This window comes from Spea bombifrons, chromosome 4, assembly GCF_027358695.1.
Source record: "Spea bombifrons isolate aSpeBom1 chromosome 4, aSpeBom1.2.pri, whole genome shotgun sequence".
Taxonomy (NCBI): domain Eukaryota; kingdom Metazoa; phylum Chordata; class Amphibia; order Anura; family Pelobatidae; genus Spea; species Spea bombifrons.
In genome coordinates this window covers 13780646-13799052 of record NC_071090.1, presented here as the reverse complement: position 1 = coordinate 13799052, position 18407 = coordinate 13780646, and the positions used below count along the sequence as shown (strand labels likewise).

Here is an 18407-nt window from a genome sequence, read left to right as displayed (position 1 = left end):
CACAGTGATACCTACCATTGCAATTCAGTTTCAACTTGGAATTTTGACATCTGGTAAGCCTGCCCCATGTCCTATTTGGGAGATCTTTGAAGCCAGACAATTTAATTGTCTAACCATTTAATTTTAAAAAGTAATTCTAAAACAAGCCTTTGTCAAAGTTTGTGGTAGTATTTTTGTGGCTTTTTTGGCACACATTGTACTTTGGCACACTATTCCATGCATTCACTACCCTTTCCGTAAAGTAATATTTCTTGATGTTACCTTTAAACCTATTTTAAACTAAATGTATTTGTAAACTATAGTGTGGCACAGCTCGATCACAGCAGGCAGGTTCATTACACTTTGATTTCATTAACTGCAAGCAAATCCCCAGATATGCATGGAATGCATGTAACATTATGTGGCTCTACACAGTATGTGGGTTTCATCTACATTTCACCACATTACAACCATTTCAACATATAAAATGCCTACAGAATTTGTATTACCATTCTTGCTCTGTACGTATTGTTGTCTCAGAAAAAAAATTACCATTTTATTCTGACCTTGTAGATAAACAGCAAGCTCTGAAAATAAAGTCAAATGTGGTTTACCATTTAATCAATTATTTACAAGTAAGTGGTATAGAGGCGATCATACTTAATACAGCACCTTGGAGGTTTCTTTTGGATTTTTGTACATGAAGTACAGTATTTAAAGGGACAGTCTAATGTCCCTGACAGCCCGACTACTCTTCCAAAACCAAGAAAAAAAAATCCACTTACCCCCACTTACACAGACGTTGCATGTTATATCAGGCAAAACTTGTCGTTAGCATTGATAATTAATACTGATGTAAACTAACTGGGTTTCTGTGCTTACTGAAACTTTATTCAATGACTCAAGAAATGCATGTCCATTAGCTAAACTGGCAGTATTTTAATGCCATTTCTTTTATATAAGCATTGAAGATTTTTACACAAAATAACTATAAAATCTAATCAGTTCTATCTTTTGTAAAATATCCTCTCACCAGCAAAGATATTCATAGCCATCACCCTACTAATCTCTTCATTTAGCTCCAAATACACATCGACCAGGTATCTTGCAACCATATTTAGAATTGTAAGACATTATTTTGTATGAATACATGTATATAAGTTATCACAGCTACAACCTGTGGTAAGAATATACCCAATATATATGAAATAAATTGTCCTCATTTAGCAATTAGAAGTTAGAAATACATAACTTTTTAACACTGATTAGGTTGAATATTGTTGTGGACATCTATTGTGTCGTCCAATATTAGTGATTCACGTCACAGACGCAATATTTGTATCTCCCTTTGGAAAAACCACTCCCCTAACTGTGGCATCCATTACAATATCAATTAGTTCTATTGCTTAAGAAGTGCATTACCTCTACCACCAGGTAGCCCTAGAGAGTGAGTGATGATGTGTACATCTAAGACCATAGATAATGGCTACCTACATGAAAAGCCATTAGGGCTATACCAGGAACAATGGGATATCAGGAACTCCAGGAAGAAGGGAGAGGGGCAGAAGAGACTGAAAGGAGAGGAATGACACAGCATGGCAGAAGCTAGGAGAGCTGAGAAAGTTTGCCAGAGAAAAAGTATGAAATAGAAAGCTGCTCTTCCATCTTGGGCTAGTTAAGTGCCAAGAAGCTAGGACTAGTTTAGTGTCTAGTAGTGTAACTAAAAATTTGAAAACTACTACTGAAAGAATCCTTTAATGTCTTCTATATGATCCTGGTATCTAGAGCCATTTTGGAAACTGAGCACCAAAGGATATGCTGATACTCTCTGAAGTTAAGTACATATGTTTTTACAATGTTATTAGAATATAATTGTTGACTGTCTGTAACTTTGTTATGGTAACCCTTTTCGATATATTGTTTTTACCGCTAGAGGTATTAATAAAGTATATCATTATATATCATAACATATGTTGGTATTCGTCTTTACATAACTTAACTGTATTCCTGAATCAAATTTATTGTTGTATTGTTAGATGTGTTTTGTCTAAATTGTGTATTTAAATATTAGCATAATTTTGCATAAAACAGGCCACGACCACAACAAATATCTATACCGTTACATTTTTTACTATTTGCATTTAATAAAATCTTAAAGCAGCTTACCAGTCCATCACAATTACTTATCGCAACTGAAGCGTTTGGCAGGTCCGTTATATCCCCAACATAGAGGCAATTCCTATGAAGTGGTTCTGTTATAGTCACATTGGAATCATCTTCCCATTCAATTGTTGCTCCAGGTGCTACTAGCTTTGAATTCTTTCTTAACCTTAGATGAAATTCCCTTCCAAATATTGTGACATTATAATAAATGTTATGGTCTTCTTGCTCTTGATTAACATGATCAGTATCTCGCTGAAAACGTGTTTTATCACTTTTTGAAACTACATGGGATAAAAAGTTGCCCTTTGAATCAGTACTGATTGGTGTCACAAGGCTGTATGCTTCTATCTTCTCCAAAAGTAAGTCTAAAAATAAAGAGAATTGTATTTTTTATTATATAAAATTGTCAATCTCTGAAAGTTATTATAAATAAATTAGCATTTTTTCTAGGTACTGTACCACTAAATGCCGAATCACTCTAATCTTATTATAATAAGATAATAAAACAGGTTAGGTCCATGGAAAATATCAATGCAAGTTATAATGATGTACGCTTAATACACATGATATGAACAAGGTTTTCCTGATTATCCATGTAAAAAAATCGTTAGCAAGTGTGACCACCTCTATAAAAGTCAAAGTTTTAGCAATTTGCCAGACTGGAGCTTTCAAGGTTGTGTTAACACAGTGTCAAGGAGGAAGGACATCAGCAACGATCAAAGTGAAGCGATTGTTGCTGCCCATCAATCTGGGAAGGGTTATAAGGCCATTTCCAAACAATTTAAAATCCAACATTCAACAACAAGAAAGATTATTCAAAAGTAGAAAACACTGAAGACAGCTGCCAATCTTCTTAGGAAAGGACGTCCCAGCAAATACACCCCAAGGTCAGACCATGCAATGCTCAGAGAAGTTGTAAAAGAACCAAGAGTTACATCTCAGGCATTTATTTGAGAGTGTAAGAAATTCTTCAAACAAATAGCGAATCTCTTACCCTTATGGGCAGTGCATTGTGGGACCTCAATTGTGTGCAGCTGCTCTGGTTCCCCTCAGGGCCAAATAAAAGAAACGCACTCCAAATGAAACGTAAGAACGTCTTTACATTATTTTAATTTTTTTTTCTTTTATATATTTGAGTATGCGCACACTAAAAAAAACTGTGTAATAGTAACTTTAGGGTGATATTTATAAAGCCCAGTATTCTCTGCTTCAAATAAGTTAGGGTCTTCTAAATTAAATATTAACCCCTTAAGGACAGAGCTTAGTGTTTTTATTTTTTGTACCCTTCATGACTTCTGCCGTGTTCATGTTTAGGTGTAATTTTCTTCTTTCTCATATACTGTACACCAGGGCTCGACAAATCCCAGGCACCAGGTCGCCATGGCGACTGAGAATTTTGTCCTGGCGCCTAGGTCAGGGGCGTCCAAAGTTCGGCCCACTGGACTTCAATGTGCAGCCCGCGCAGACTGGCCCTGCTCACGGTGCAGCACGATGTGTGCACACTGTGCTTTTGTGACGGGGAACCGGCAACAGACTCAAAAGGGTGGAGCTTCCCCTGCAGCAGCCAGCACCAATAGAAAGACAGGGGAGGGACTGATCTTGCCATCTACCACCTCTCACATTCTCCCAGCCACTCCTCCCGAGTGTCTCTGTCTTGACACGCCCCTTCCTTTCCTGGCCTGCTACCGCTTGTCTGGCCCGCCCCGTTTTACATCTTCTGGAGTTTCTAGCTCTGCTCAAGGTAAGAAGGAGGAGGAGGAAGAAAGAAGCTGTCTAGGAGTGATGGGAGTGAGGTGTAATGTGTAATAGCTGGGTATGATGGGCCTGATACGTGATGCCTGGCAGTGGCGTCGGCCATGCCCCCCCTACAGCATGCTGTACCCCCCCGTGTGCCCCCCTCAATTGAAACGCCGTCTGGTGTGTGTTTGGGGGTAGGTTTGGCAGAGCTTGTCCTGGTGTGTGTGTGTGTGTGTTTGGGTGTCGGTGTGGCAGAGCCTGTCCTGGTGTGTGTGTGTGTGGGTGGGTGTTGATGTGGCAGGGCCTGTTCTGGTGTGTGTGTTTGGCTGTCTGTGTGGCAGGGCCTGTCCTGGTGTGTGTGTGTGTTTGGGTGTCGGTGTGGCAGAGCCTGTACTGGTGTGTGTGTCTGGGTGTCGGTGTGGCAGAGCCTGTCCTGGTGTGTGTATGTTTGGGTGTCGGTGTGGCAGAGCCTGTCCTGGTCTGTGTGTCTGTGTGGCAGAGCCTGTCCTGGTATCTGTGTGGCAGAGCCTGTCCTGGTGTGTCTGTTAATTTTTTTTTCTTTTATATATTTGAGTATGTGCACACTAAAAAAAACTGTGTAATAGTAACTTTAGGGTGATATTTATAAAGCCCAGTATTCTCTGCTTCAAATAAGTTAGGGTCTTCTAAATTAAATATTAACCCCTTAAGGACAGAGCTGAGTGTTTTTATTTTTTGTACCCTTCATGACTTCTGCCGTGTTCATGTTTAGGTGTAATTTTCTTCTTTCTCATATACTGTACACCAGGGCTCGACAAATCCCAGGCACCAGGTCGCCATGGCGACTGAGAATTTTGTCCTGGCGCCTAGGTCAGGGGCGTCCAAAGTTCGGCCCACTGGACTTCAATGTGCAGCCCGCGCAGACTGGCCCTGCTCACGGTGCAGCACGATGTGTGCACACTGTGCTTTTGTGACGGGGAACCGGCAACAGACTCAAAAGGGTGGAGCTTCCCCTGCAGCAGCCAGCACCAATAGAAAGACAGGGGAGGGACTGATCTTGCCATCTACCACCTCTCACATTCTCCCAGCCACTCCTCCCGAGTGTCTCTGTCTTGACACGCCCCTTCCTTTCCTGGCCTGCTACCGCTTGTCTGGCCCGCCCCGTTTTACATCTTCTGGAGTTTCTAGCTCTGCTCAAGGTAAGAAGGAGGAGGAGGAAGAAAGAAGCTGTCTAGGAGTGATGGGAGTGAGGTGTAATGTGTAATAGCTGGGTATGATGGGCCTGATACGTGATGCCTGGCAGTGGCGTCGGCCATGCCCCCCCTACAGCATGCTGTACCCCCCCGTGTGCCCCCCTCAATTGAAACCCCGTCTGGTGTGTGTTTGGGGGTAGGTTTGGCAGAGCCTGTCCTGGTGTGTGTGTGTGTGTGTTTGGGTGTCGGCGTGGCAGAGCCTGTTTGGTGTGTGTGTGTGTGTGTTGATGTGGCAGGGCCTGTTCTGGTGTGTGTGTTTGGCTGTCTGTGTGGCAGGGCCTGTCCTGGTGTGTGTGTGTGTTTGGGTGTCGGTGTGGCAGAGCCTGTCCTGGTGTGTGTGTCTGGGTGTCGGTGTGGCAGAGCCTGTCCTGGTGTGTGTATGTTTGGGTGTCGGTGTGGCAGAGCCTGTCCTGGTCTGTGTGTCTGGGTGTCAGTGTGGCAGAGTCTGTCCTGGTATCTGTGTGGCAGAGCCTGTCCTGGTGTGTCTGTTTTGGGTGTCTGTGTGGCAGAGCCTGTCCTGGTGTGTGTGTTTGGGTGTCGGTGTTGCAGAGCCTGTACTGGTGTCAGGGCGGCTGTTTGGGGACAAAGTTGGCTCACTCTCGACTGTAATTTGTTAATGTTATCTTGGTGCTGGTCGGGTTCTATGTGGGCAGTGTGGACACCAGGGCTGGTGAGCTGCATCCTGTGAGCTATGCCTGTAATTTAGGGGGTTATCTATACTGTTAATGCGTGGTTGTTATGTGATTTCCAGTTGATCTGTACCTGCATAGCTGGGTTTGTGTGTTATTCTGTTTATCTGTATCTGCTATGCTATGCTTCCATACATTATTTATGTATACCTGCAAATACAGGGTTTGTATTTCTTATTCAGTTGATCTATACATGCACGTGCTGTTTCCATGTGTTGTTTATTTGATCTATACCTGAACTACAGGGTGTAAGTAAAAGAGCGGTATGGTTTAGTGAATGAGGGGACAAAGGGATGATTACAGGGGAGAGGACCTCTCAATGTCATTGTGCAGTCAGAAGGACTCACTCTCACTGTCTTCCCCTGATCTGCAGTCAATGTGGCAAATATTTTTTTTGGTGTGGTAGCGGAGGGAGTGATTGCATGCAAGGGAGCATTGAGCGGGGCCCAAGGAAATGCTTGGGTAGGGTCCAATTCTTTAACTATAAAATATATTGGCAACAGGGTCTAATATTTATATTTTTATAATATTTATATATATATATTGGCAGCAGAGGCAAATATTTATATTTTTATTGGCAGCAGGGGCAAATATTTATATATATGTTTTGGCAGCAGGGGCTAATATTTATATATATTGGCAGCAGGGTTTAATATTTATATATATTGGCAGCAGGGTCTAATATTAATATATATCGGCAGCAAGGTAAAATATAAGTATATATCCGCAGCAGGGGCTAATATTAATATATATCGGAAGCAGGGTGTAATATTTCTATATATCGGCAGCAGGGGCTAATATTTATATATATTGGCAGCAGGGGCTAATATTAAAGAATGAAAAATAACTGCCAGTTCAGCTGTTATTTTGAAATCATATTTCAATCACTTCAAAGAGATAAGTACATATGATGTAGTTAAAAATGAACGTCTAACGCATATATATATATATATATTATATGTACCATTTTATAATTGGCCCTCCTACTTTGGTCCCTGACCCCCCATGTGCCCCCCCTAAATATGAAAGCTGGAGACGCCACCGAGCAGCAGGCACTACATATACTGACAAAGCTGACCGGATTTCCACCACCAGTCAGATACATTTGAGCTGGGGAGGGGGGCACACAAGAAGATTATGCCACATGTCCTTTAATGTTTAAAAATGGCCCTGATTTTGCATGAAAAGTAATTTAATTAGCCAGCATGGGGGTTATTTTTGTTTGTTTTTTTAATCTGAAAGGGATAAGAGTGACTTTAGGAGATATAACATACTCCCTGTAACTCATACTAGAGGGGTTTTCAAAAGTAAGGTTGATCTTGGAGGATTTTTAAAAGACATTAAAACGCTTTCCAGTAATCTATGTGTACCCCCATATTATTAGCTTTGGTTTTGTTGACTGGACCAGGCTTTCTTAATAGAAATGATGCACATTCTTATTAGATCTATATTGCTTTGGATTGGCCCTCCAGTACATTTCTAGGTAGACTTCATGGAATTTGTTTCCTTATTCTAACCTAAACTAAACCTAAATATTGTATATTGTAAATACTTATAACAAAATGTAATTCCTGGAAGTTGAATTTATTGCTGATGTTTGTCTTTGAATGTTTCATATGCATTTCTTCAAAGTTCTCCATATCCACTACTTTCTGAAGGTTTGAAGAATGTATATGAAAGTACTTACACAGTACTTTCACATAGATTCATTGCTCAGGGAGCTTCCTGGGGACACTGGATTATCCAAGTTTTCTGGTTGTAGCACAGAGTGGGCTGTACATCTGCCATGCTGGGTAAAAGGAAAAGAGAATTATGGAAGATATGATTTAAATGTTATGTTCCTGACCAGCTATTATTATTTATTGTTTTATAAAGCACCATCATATTCTGTAGCGCTGTACCACAGTTAGTGTGTACCAAGATTTTTTAGTGTAAATACACTATATGCTCACAAGTTAAGTGAACAGTTCAGCATAATGTCACCAGTTTTTATAAACAGCTTTCATGGCAAAACTATATATGCTTCGAAACATGTAATAAACCAGAGTGGCAATATTATTTAAACTTAATGCAAACAGACATGATGATCAAAAAAACACATTACCAGGAAGATAATGTGACGTGACTTGAGATGATAATGGGGACACAAGGTTAGCAATGGTCAGTGTAAATTGCGGATTACTTAAGTAGGCTTAGATGTGTATTTAAAAAAGATGCAATGTTCATAAACTGTCACTGTGACTATGTATTTTGAGTCCTAACAATATAAATATTTTAGTACTTCATAAATAAAAATATACTATGCAGTTATTGTTATAGATAAAAAATAATGTTGGCAAACACACTGATCCAAAATTCCACATTTTTTTTTCCATGTATTTGTTTACAAAATTTAGAAACCTTAACTGGGGCTGATATAATTGTGATTGAAAAATGTTTGTTTTTATTAAACTGCAATATTTTTGCAGCTGTGTAAAAAAAAACAAAAAAAAAGATTTCATATTACATTACATTACATTTTTGTCTCCATGACATTTACATTAGGAATTATTTTTCAGTGGAAACAGAAAAAGCGTTGGTCACAAAAAAGGTTATTTTTAGAGATAATTATGGTAAATACCTAATAGCACTACATCTTAAATATGTTATCACATGTCTTGGAAATAATTGATTTTAATATCATAGCTTAATGATGAAGATACTTATTAAATCCAAAACCTAAAATGATAGTAGGCATGCTCTTGTAAGGCCACTAATGTAAAGTATTCTCCACCTTTGTGCTAGGCGATCCTATTTAACTATTGTCTAGCAACAGCATCCTTATCAATTGCCAAGATACCAGCGGGAGGAACGATCCAGTTGTCAGTGGCAGTAGGTGTAATACATTTTAAAATTTCGCTGATCTGTGTATAAACAAATTGACTGCTTAACACTTACACTGAATTATTATTTTAACATACCAAAAAATGCATCATCGGGTTCAATTTATATTTTAGTTAATATGAATGGCAAAAGGGTTATGAAAATGCCTGGGGCGTTTTCCCCACTGCTCTTAAACCCCCAACTTCAGGTTGTATTTTAAATACATACAGCAGTTTCTCCATCTTCCTCTAGCACATACTTGTACCATATCCAACAATTCAGCAACTTGGAATACTTGTTAAAACTTGCAATGCGCAATAAACATGCAAGTAAATTAATTGCATGGCGTAGCTATACACGTAGAAGTTTTTTTTTTTTTACATTACTGTGATCTGCTGTAACCAAGTCAATGTGTTATTCATATAGCTTTTGCAGGCTGATCGCATATACGGTGCCGAACGTCCAAATGATTAGGAAAGACATTGGACAGTAGTGTGTACCTGTGATACATTAACACAATGAATACAACAATATGATATCTGTTGTCATTCTCTTCTGAAAGTTTACAAAATTAGCAGCGCTAAATGAAAGAATGTAAGAACTGACACTGGAATGCCCACACCCTTCCTGATACATGATAGCTCTATGAAAAATAAAATATCATGCGCTCATCCACTCACTCCTTTGAACGATGAAGACCAACGTCTCCATAGTGTGTATATTGTTCTTTGACCTACCTTTATCTTTAGTTATATATAGGAAATCTGCAGGAAGTATGAGCGAGAAACAAAAACCAATTAAAATACTCCAAATGGCTTGCTCCATTGCAGTTAAAACCGCAGATTCGCTGGCTGGTGGGTATGGATTGCTCGTTGAAATCCTCGGCGCTCTGGGCTACATCCGTGTCACTCAAAGAAAATCAGCACAAATGTTTCTCGGCAGAATAACTCCAGCTGTACACCAGTTCATCTGAAGTTGAGATGTAATCTAACACGTGATTGGTTTTTGTGCAAAGAGAATGATTGGCCGTTATAAAACATTTCTGGATAGGCCATTGTAATATTCCCTTCCAAGTAGATGTGGCAGTGTGCGCTACAGCTGTTTGTGTCCTCGTTATTTCCACAACGAGGAGGCGCGTCTTAGTTGCTAGATGTTTGCAGTCACCATTTTCCCCCATTAAATATATGTGAATGTCTCTGGGTGTTTCTCGATATGCATCTATAGTACCTAAAGGCAGTACCTTGCATATTCACAGAAACCGGCTTGTTCCCGCGGAAAATGCAGAAAACAGATGTATGTTTTACATCTATAATAAACATCCGCAAAGTTTAAATTGTCGGCCGTTCTGGACTTGCGCAAGATAGTAAACCTTTAGGAAGTTTTCATGTACTAAAAACATGCAGTTTTTTTCCTTACAGGGGATCCGTACAGCTGAAGCTGACGCCGGGACAGTGTCCAAAAACAGTGACGGTCAAGTGTAGTGAGATGTCTTATCTCCCCCAGCGGGACACGACAGATGTTAAAGATGCCTCGCGGCTATGGCAGTGGAATGTGTGTTATCAATATATGTTCTATGACAGTGGAATGCCCACATATAGTATTGAAGAATGGAATGCCCATAGACTATAACGTGGAAGAAAAACTGTAATGACTTCAGACATAAACATACATCTTTGCACAGGTTGTCCCTAGGTGCTGTGTTAGGGTCTAAGAATGACATGAGCAGGATTACACAAATGGACTAGGGAATGTCATGGCTCATAAAGTGAAAATCACCGGTTTTGTAGCTGTCTTCTATAGTAGCTCTATCCAGCTCGACAGCGACCTCAATGCGGTCTGCGACATCAGATCATAAAGGGTGTGCGGAGAAATCCTTTTATATGGTATGTAGAGGAAGCAGAAGGAGCGTCTCCTGCATCCCGCCCACTCGTTTGAGGTAGTCTCCTGCTTCCCGCCCACTCGGACTTTCGGTTCTACGTAGCGAGCACGCGAGAGGAAGCAAGGCGCGCGAAGTACCTGCTTTGCCTGCCCTGCACTGCTAAACACGTGAAATGCTGCCCCTCATCTGTGCTTAAAAGGCAAGGCAAACGAAAGAGGTATTACCAATGATTATAACGCTATTTTAAGGAATATCAAGGGTTAATTACAATTACAAGGGTGATTAAGTACGGAAAGTGCAATCTAATATATAAAAAAGTAACAGATCCTGAATATATCAATGTATCCCAGGTGGTATACTGGGATATGGTCAGGGGAGGGCTGGCAGCCTAAGGCCTGGGGGGCAAGTCTAGTCAACTGGCCCATTGCACCATCAAAGCGGCTGCGAGCGACATTGAAAGTGGCCGTCGTGCGGCAGTCACTCCACCAGCGCCTAATGAAATTAAAGTGGCCAGCGTGCACGCACCGCATGCCTCAGCTCTTCATCACACCCCTTTTAATACATGGGAAGAGGAGCTGAGGCATGGCCATTGGGTCTGACAGCCGCATGATGCAGGGGCGTACCTAGAGTATTTGGCACCTGTGGCAGACCCTGTATGTGGCACCCCCCCACACACACACACTTTAAAACTGCATAGTTTCTATGGTTAGGCAAACATTGACAGGGGTACAGCAAAATTGTTATCATTATATGCTTAGGGACTACGCGGTACCACCGTCAATGTGTGCCTATACATTGAGCCAGACACTGACAACCCCTATCACTATATACTAAGCCAAACATTGATGTGTTGTAGGCTTACCACTTTAGTGACTGGCATAGTATATAGTAGGGATGCACCGAAATGAAAATTCTGGACTGAAACTAAAAATTCAGCATTCACTTGGCCAAAACTGAAAAAAAAACAAAAAAAAAAAAACTTTAAAATACTTTATTAAAAGTAACACAAAAAATAAAACAAAAAAATCAACAACAATATTAAAATATATATATATATATACACACACATATATATAACAACAATCACAATCCTATCATGCCCAGGTTCTAGCATGTGCTGGCTGACTTAGCATGATAGGAGTGTGATTGCTGTTTGCAATTATATATATATATATATATATATTAATACTGAATTATTCTGTCCAATAAAAGTGTTAACACACCGAAGTTAGACCAAAAATAATTTATAACAGCAATCAGACTCCTATCATGCCTAGGCAGCCACTACATGCTGGAATCTGGGCATGAAAGGAATGTGATTACGGACTCCCTATGCCAAGCTATCCCCCAACACTTACACATCCATGCTATCTGAAACCCTCATTCACAAACATTCAGCATAACACCCATCACTCTCACACACTTACATTCAGCATAACACCCATCACTCTCACACACTTACATTCAGCATAACACCCATCACTCTCACACACTTACATTCAGCATAACACCCATCACTCTCACACACTTACATTTAGCATAACACCCATCACTCTCACACACTTACATTCAGCATAACACCCATCACTTTCACACACTTACATTCAGCATAACACCCATCACTCTCACACACTTACATTCAGCATAACACCCATCACTCTCACACACTTACTTTCAGCATAACACCCATCACTCTCACACACTTACATTCAGCATAACACCCATCACTCTCACACACTTACATTCAGCATAACACCCATCACTCTCACACACTTACATTCAGCATAACACCCATCACTCTCACACGCTTACATTTAGCATAACACCCATCACTCTCACACACTTACATTCAGCATAACACCCATCACTCACACACACTTACATTCAGCATAACACCCATCACTCTCACACACTTACATTCAGCATAACACCCATCACTCTCACACACTTACATTCAGCATAACACCCATCACTCTCACACACTTACATTTAGCATAACACCCATCACTCTCACACACTTACATTCAGCATAACACCCATCACTCTCACACACTTACTTTCAGCATAACACCCATCACTCTCACACACTTACATTCAGCATAACACCCATCACTCTCACACACTTACATTCAGCATAACACCCATCATTCTCACACACTTACATTCAGCATAACACCCATCACTCTCACACACTTACATTTAGCATAACACCCATCACTCTCACACACTTACATTCAGCATAACACCCATCACTCACACACACTTACATTCAGCATAACACCCATCACTCTCACACACTTACATTCAGCATAACACCCATCACTCTCACACACTTACATTCAGCACAACACCCATCACTCTCACACACTTACTAATCCACTCTCTCCTACCTTTTCTTCTTTCACTCTCACTTTTCTTCTTCTTCTTCTTCTTCTTCTTCTTCTTCTTCTTCTTCTTCCTGTCCTTCCGGTATACTGAGCACGGAAGACGGTGGGCGTGGCTTCAGTGTTGTGCACCGGGATTTGACATCAAGTCCTGGCACACAGCCACAGTTGCCGCGCGCACCGTTTCTGAAGGCGTGCCGGCATGGTGGCACCCCTCAGATGAGCGGCAGCCCGGGCGGACCGCCCCCCCCGCCAGGTACGTATGACGGCCGCATTCAATCCTGCTCGCGGCCGCTTAGTTTTTAACTTTGCGGCCGCAGCCGCATTGAATGCTCGTCTGCCGGTCGTCCGTCCGGCCCACCGGCCCGGATTTAGGGCGGCCTGGGGGGCAATTGCCCCCCGGCCCAGCCCGCCCCTGGATATGGTCATCGTATACTTGGAGGTCCTGAGGGTATACCTTGATAAGCCTGTATAGTTGTCTCCTTTGAGTGCAACCATCATTGGGGAGGGATAGTTTAAGTATACTGTATTGCATTATTGTTGTTAAGATATCTCTACAAGATTTGGAATAGTTCGGTTTGGAAAAGTTACGGTATGGTATAAATGCTCATAGATCATAATGTAAGTGAGAATAAAAAAGAATTACAGACCAGTTCCTAAAACATACCACATTGACTTTTGTAGTCTCTATTGCCAGAATAGAATTGTGATGTGAAAATGGTTAATCGCATGATGAAGGCATGTTGTTGTAAGGGTTAATATGCTGTTTTTTCAGTTATTCTCTGTATAAAAGCATAACAGGAAGTTTACATCAAAATTATGTTATGTAGAATGTTCTAGTGGGGTTGAGCACAGTTGAATGGGGACGTACTAAACAGCATGATGGGATGATTGGCTGCAATGCTCAGCACTATCAATAGGTGTCAGTACACATTTTACACTCATGGTAAATCAAAGTATGTTCTTTTAGGTAGTTCTTGATGCTAAATTGCAATGAATACATTGCAAACAGAAGCTGCAAATGTTTAACTATTTACTTGCTGAAATGTATACAGTTTTATAACGGAATCATGGTAAATTCTATAGAAATAATAGAAAAACGTTATGTAATCAAAATATTGATTTAATATGGTACATGTATGTGCAACATCATGTTTTACCTGTTTTGATTGGCACAATATGGGAATATAAATTTTAAACATGGGGATTATGGGTGGAATATCATGGTTACACATGCTAAGGAACATATTTGACCTGTTTCTGATAAGAATATGGGAATATTATTCTTTTAACCTGGGGATTGTGGGTGGAATATTATAGTTACACATGCTAAATAATATATTTGATCTGTTTCTGATAAGAATATGGGTATACTCATTTTTTTACATGGGGATTATGGGTGGAATATCATGGTTACACATGCTAAGGAACATATCTGACCTGTTTCTGATAAGAATATGGGAATATTATTATTTTTACATGGGGATTATGGGTGGAATATCATGGTTACATATGCTAAGGAACACAGTTGACCTGTTTTTGATAGGGATATGGCTATAAATATTTTTTTACATGGGGATTATGGGTGGAATATCATGGTTACACATGCTAAGGAACATATTTGACCTGTTTCTGATAAGAATATGGGAATATTATTCTTTTTACATGGGGATTGTGGGTGGAATATTATAGTTACACATGCTAAATAATATATTTGATTTGTTTCTGATAAGAATATGGGTATACTCATTTTTTTACATGGGATTATGGGTGGAATATTATAGTTACACATGCTAAAGAACACATTTGACCCATTTCTGATAAAAATATGGGTATAATATTTTTTTTACATGGGGATTATGGGTGGAATATTATAGTTACACATGCTAAGGAACATATTTGATCTATTTCTGATAAGAATATGGGTATACTCAGTTTTTACATGGGGATTATGGGTGGAATATCATGGTTACACATGCTAAGGAACACAGTTGACCTGTTTATGATAAGAATATGGCTATAAATATTTTTTTACATGGGGATTATGGGTGGAATATTATAGTTAAAATGCAATTTTTTTAAAATTTAAAATAATGTAATACAAAACGTACAATTTACAGTTTCATGTATTTATTGCAGTGGCCTCTCTCTTTCACCTTCTTATTTTTACATAATAATAAAAGCTACAAGAACCCAAACACAGTGTTTCTCAAACTAGGTTTTAATACAAAGTTATTAGTAAATATTAATTCATATGATAACTATTTTTCATATTTAATAAAAACTATGAGAAAAAAGCCTTGTTTATATTTTCTTTTATTTACCAAACTGCCCCCAATTATGCACATCTGACCCCCAGCTTGCCACTCTGCCCCCATATGCCTTATATCTCTTATATGCCAGATTCCACTGTGCCCCGATATGCCTTATATTCCTTATATGCCAGTGATATGCAACTGAGCCCCCTGATATACCTTTTACCCCCAGATATGTTTATGCCTCCCTGATATGCCTAATATCGATATGCCTTATACCCCCTATATGCCCTGAAATTCATAATACCCCCCATACACCACTATAACTCACCCATACACCACTCTGGCTCCTCCCCCTCCCATACACCACTCTGCCTCCTCCCCCTCCCATACACCACTCTGCCTCCTCCCCCTCCCATACACCACTCTGGCTCCTCCCCCTCTCATACTCCACTCTGCCTCCTCCCCCCTCCCATACACCACTCTGCCTCCTTCCCCCTCTCATACTCCACTCTGCCTCCTCCCCCCTCCCATACACCACTCTGCCTCCTCCCCCTCCCATACATCACTTTGCCTCCTCCCCTCTCCCATACTCCACTCTGCCTCCTCCCCTTCCATACATCACTTTGACTCCTCCCCCTCCCATACTCCACTCTGGCTCCTCCCCCTCCCATACACCACTCTGGCTCCTCCCCCTCCCATACTCCAGTCTGCCTCCTCCCCCTCCCAGACATCACTTTGGCTCCTCCCCTCCCATACATCACTTTGCCTCCTCCCCCCTCCCATACTCCACTCTGCCTCCTCCCCCCTCCCATACTCCACTCTGCCTCCTGTGAACCTCCATTGCTGACAAGACACCAGGGAGCCGGGTAGAGAGGCAGAGTGGCGTATGGGAGGGGGGAGGAGCCAGAGTGGTGTATGGGAGGGTGGCTCCCATACACCCCTCTGACTCCTCCCCCCTCCCATACACCGCTCTGCCTCTCTACCCGGCTCCGTTACTGAAGGCACTTTAACTGCAGCTTCGTAGAAGCCTCAGTGTGAGTGAAGGGCAGTAACGGAGTCTGTCTGTGCGATGCAGACCCTCACCGGCTGACAGAGAGGAGGATTCTCTGTCAGCCGGTGGGGGTCTGCATCGCACAGACAGCCTCCATTACTGCCCTTCACTTACACTGATGCTTCTATGAAGCTGCAGTGAAAGTGCCTGTGTCAGTAATGGAGTCGGGAGAGAGGCACAGTGATGTATGGGAGGGGGGAGGAGTCAGAGGGGTGTATGGGAGGGGGGAGAGAGACGGAAGTGAGAGACCGGCCGACAGTGAGGGGAATCCAGGTCCCCTGCAGCGTTGCGGGGGATCTGGATTCTAGTGTTATAATCCGATCACTGTTTGAGATCGGATTATTATAAGGAGAGCAGTTTTTCAGAGCATTTGCTCTGAAAAAAACCTCTTTTTATAATCGATAAAAATCGATTCGATTAATCGATAATGAAATTTGTTGCCAACGATTTTATCGATTAGTTGTTTCAGCCCTAGAGTATACCCATATTCTTATCAGAAACAGATAAAATTGTTCTTTAGCATGTGTAACTATAATATTCCACCCACAATCCCCATGTAAAAATAATAATATTTCCATATTCTTATCAGAAACAGGTCAAATATGTTTCTTAGCATGTGTAACCATGATATTCCACCCATGATACACATATTCTTATCAGAAATGGGTCAAATGTGTTACTTAGCATGTGTAACTACAATATTCCACCCATAATCCCCATGTAAAAAAATGAGTATACCCATATTCTTATCAGAAACAGGTCAAATATGTTCCTTAGCATGTGTAACCATGATATTCCAGCCATAATCCCCATGTAAAAAAATATTATACCTAGATTCTTATCAGAAACAGGTCAAATATGTTCCTTAGCATGTGTAACTATAATATTCCATCCATAATCCCCCATGTAAAAAGAATATTATACCCATATTCTTATCAGAAATGGGTCAAATCTGTTACTTAGCATGTGTAACTATAATATTCCACCCATAATCCCCATGTAAAAAAATGATTATACCCATCTTCTTATAAGAAACAGATCAATTATGTTATTTAGTAGGGCTGCAACTAACGATTATTTTCATAATCGATTAGTTGGTCGATTATTTTTTCGATTAATCGGATAAAAAAAAAGAATGTAAATTTTTCATTTATTTAAAATAATTTAATAAACAAATGATGTTAAATACAAACAGCAGAATAAAAAAACTTTGATAAAAAGCATTTCTTGTCTTTATTTCCCAACCAGCCCCCACAATTGATGCACATTTGAACCCAGGCTTGCCACGCTGCCTCCCACATATACTACTCCATGCTGCCTCCCATATATACCATTCCACGCTGCCTCCCGTATATACCACTCCACGCTGCCTCCCACATATACCAATCCACGCTGCCTCCCACATATACCACTCCACGCTGCCTCCCACATATACCACTCCACGCTGCCTCCCACATATGCCACGCCATGCTGCCTCCCATATATACCACTCCACGCTGCCTCCCACATATGTCACTGTGCCTGATACGCCTTATACCCCCTGATACACCACTCCATCCTCCCCAGACATGCCACGCTGCCCTCACCACATATGCCACTCCACTCTACCCCCAGATATGCCACTGTGGCCCCAGATATGCCTTATACACCCTGATACACCACTCCGTCCTCCCCAGACATGCCACACTGCCCTCCCCACATATGCCTTATATACCGTATATTCCTTATACCCCCAGATATGTCACTCCGTCCTCCCCAGATATGCCTTATACCCCCCAGATATCTAATAGTCCCCTCATAGAGTCACAGACCCGTTCGCATCACACTGACACTATACTTTTACAAATAAGCACTGGGTTAATCTTTACTGCCCCCAGGATTTAGATTCCCCTTTATCTCTAACTGCACCTTAAGTTAACTTTATTAAATTAATTAAATTAACCCTAAACACCCCATTAACCATAACTACCCCTAAATTAACTCTAAATACCCCATCAAAACAACTACCCTAAATAAACCCTAAACACACCATTAACCACAACTGCCTCAAATTAACCCCAAACACCCCATTAACCACAGCTGCTCCTAAATTAACCCTAAACACCCCATTAACCATAGCTGCCCCTAAATTAACCCTAAACACACTATTAACCATAACTGCCCCTAAATTAAC

At 41.0% G+C, this 18407-nt stretch overlaps 1 protein-coding gene across 2 annotated transcripts in view; it reads right to left on the bottom strand.

The window, feature by feature from the left end:
* Window positions 1-9617, bottom strand: part of LOC128492708 (A disintegrin and metalloproteinase with thrombospondin motifs 2-like) — a 236005-nt gene extending 226388 nt beyond the window's left edge. The window contains exons 1-2 of one of the 2 annotated variants that reach the window (XM_053465368.1): window positions 9400-9617; window positions 2146-2507 (exon numbers count right to left, since the gene is read on the bottom strand). In XM_053465368.1, coding sequence (XP_053321343.1) covers window positions 2146-2507; window positions 9400-9487 — 450 coding nt within the window. In that variant the 5' untranslated portion in view covers window positions 9488-9617. The remainder of the gene's footprint in view (window positions 1-2145; window positions 2508-9399) is intronic. The other variant, XM_053465367.1, reaches the window with a different exon arrangement.
* Between the last annotated feature and the right edge of the window lie 8790 nt (window positions 9618-18407).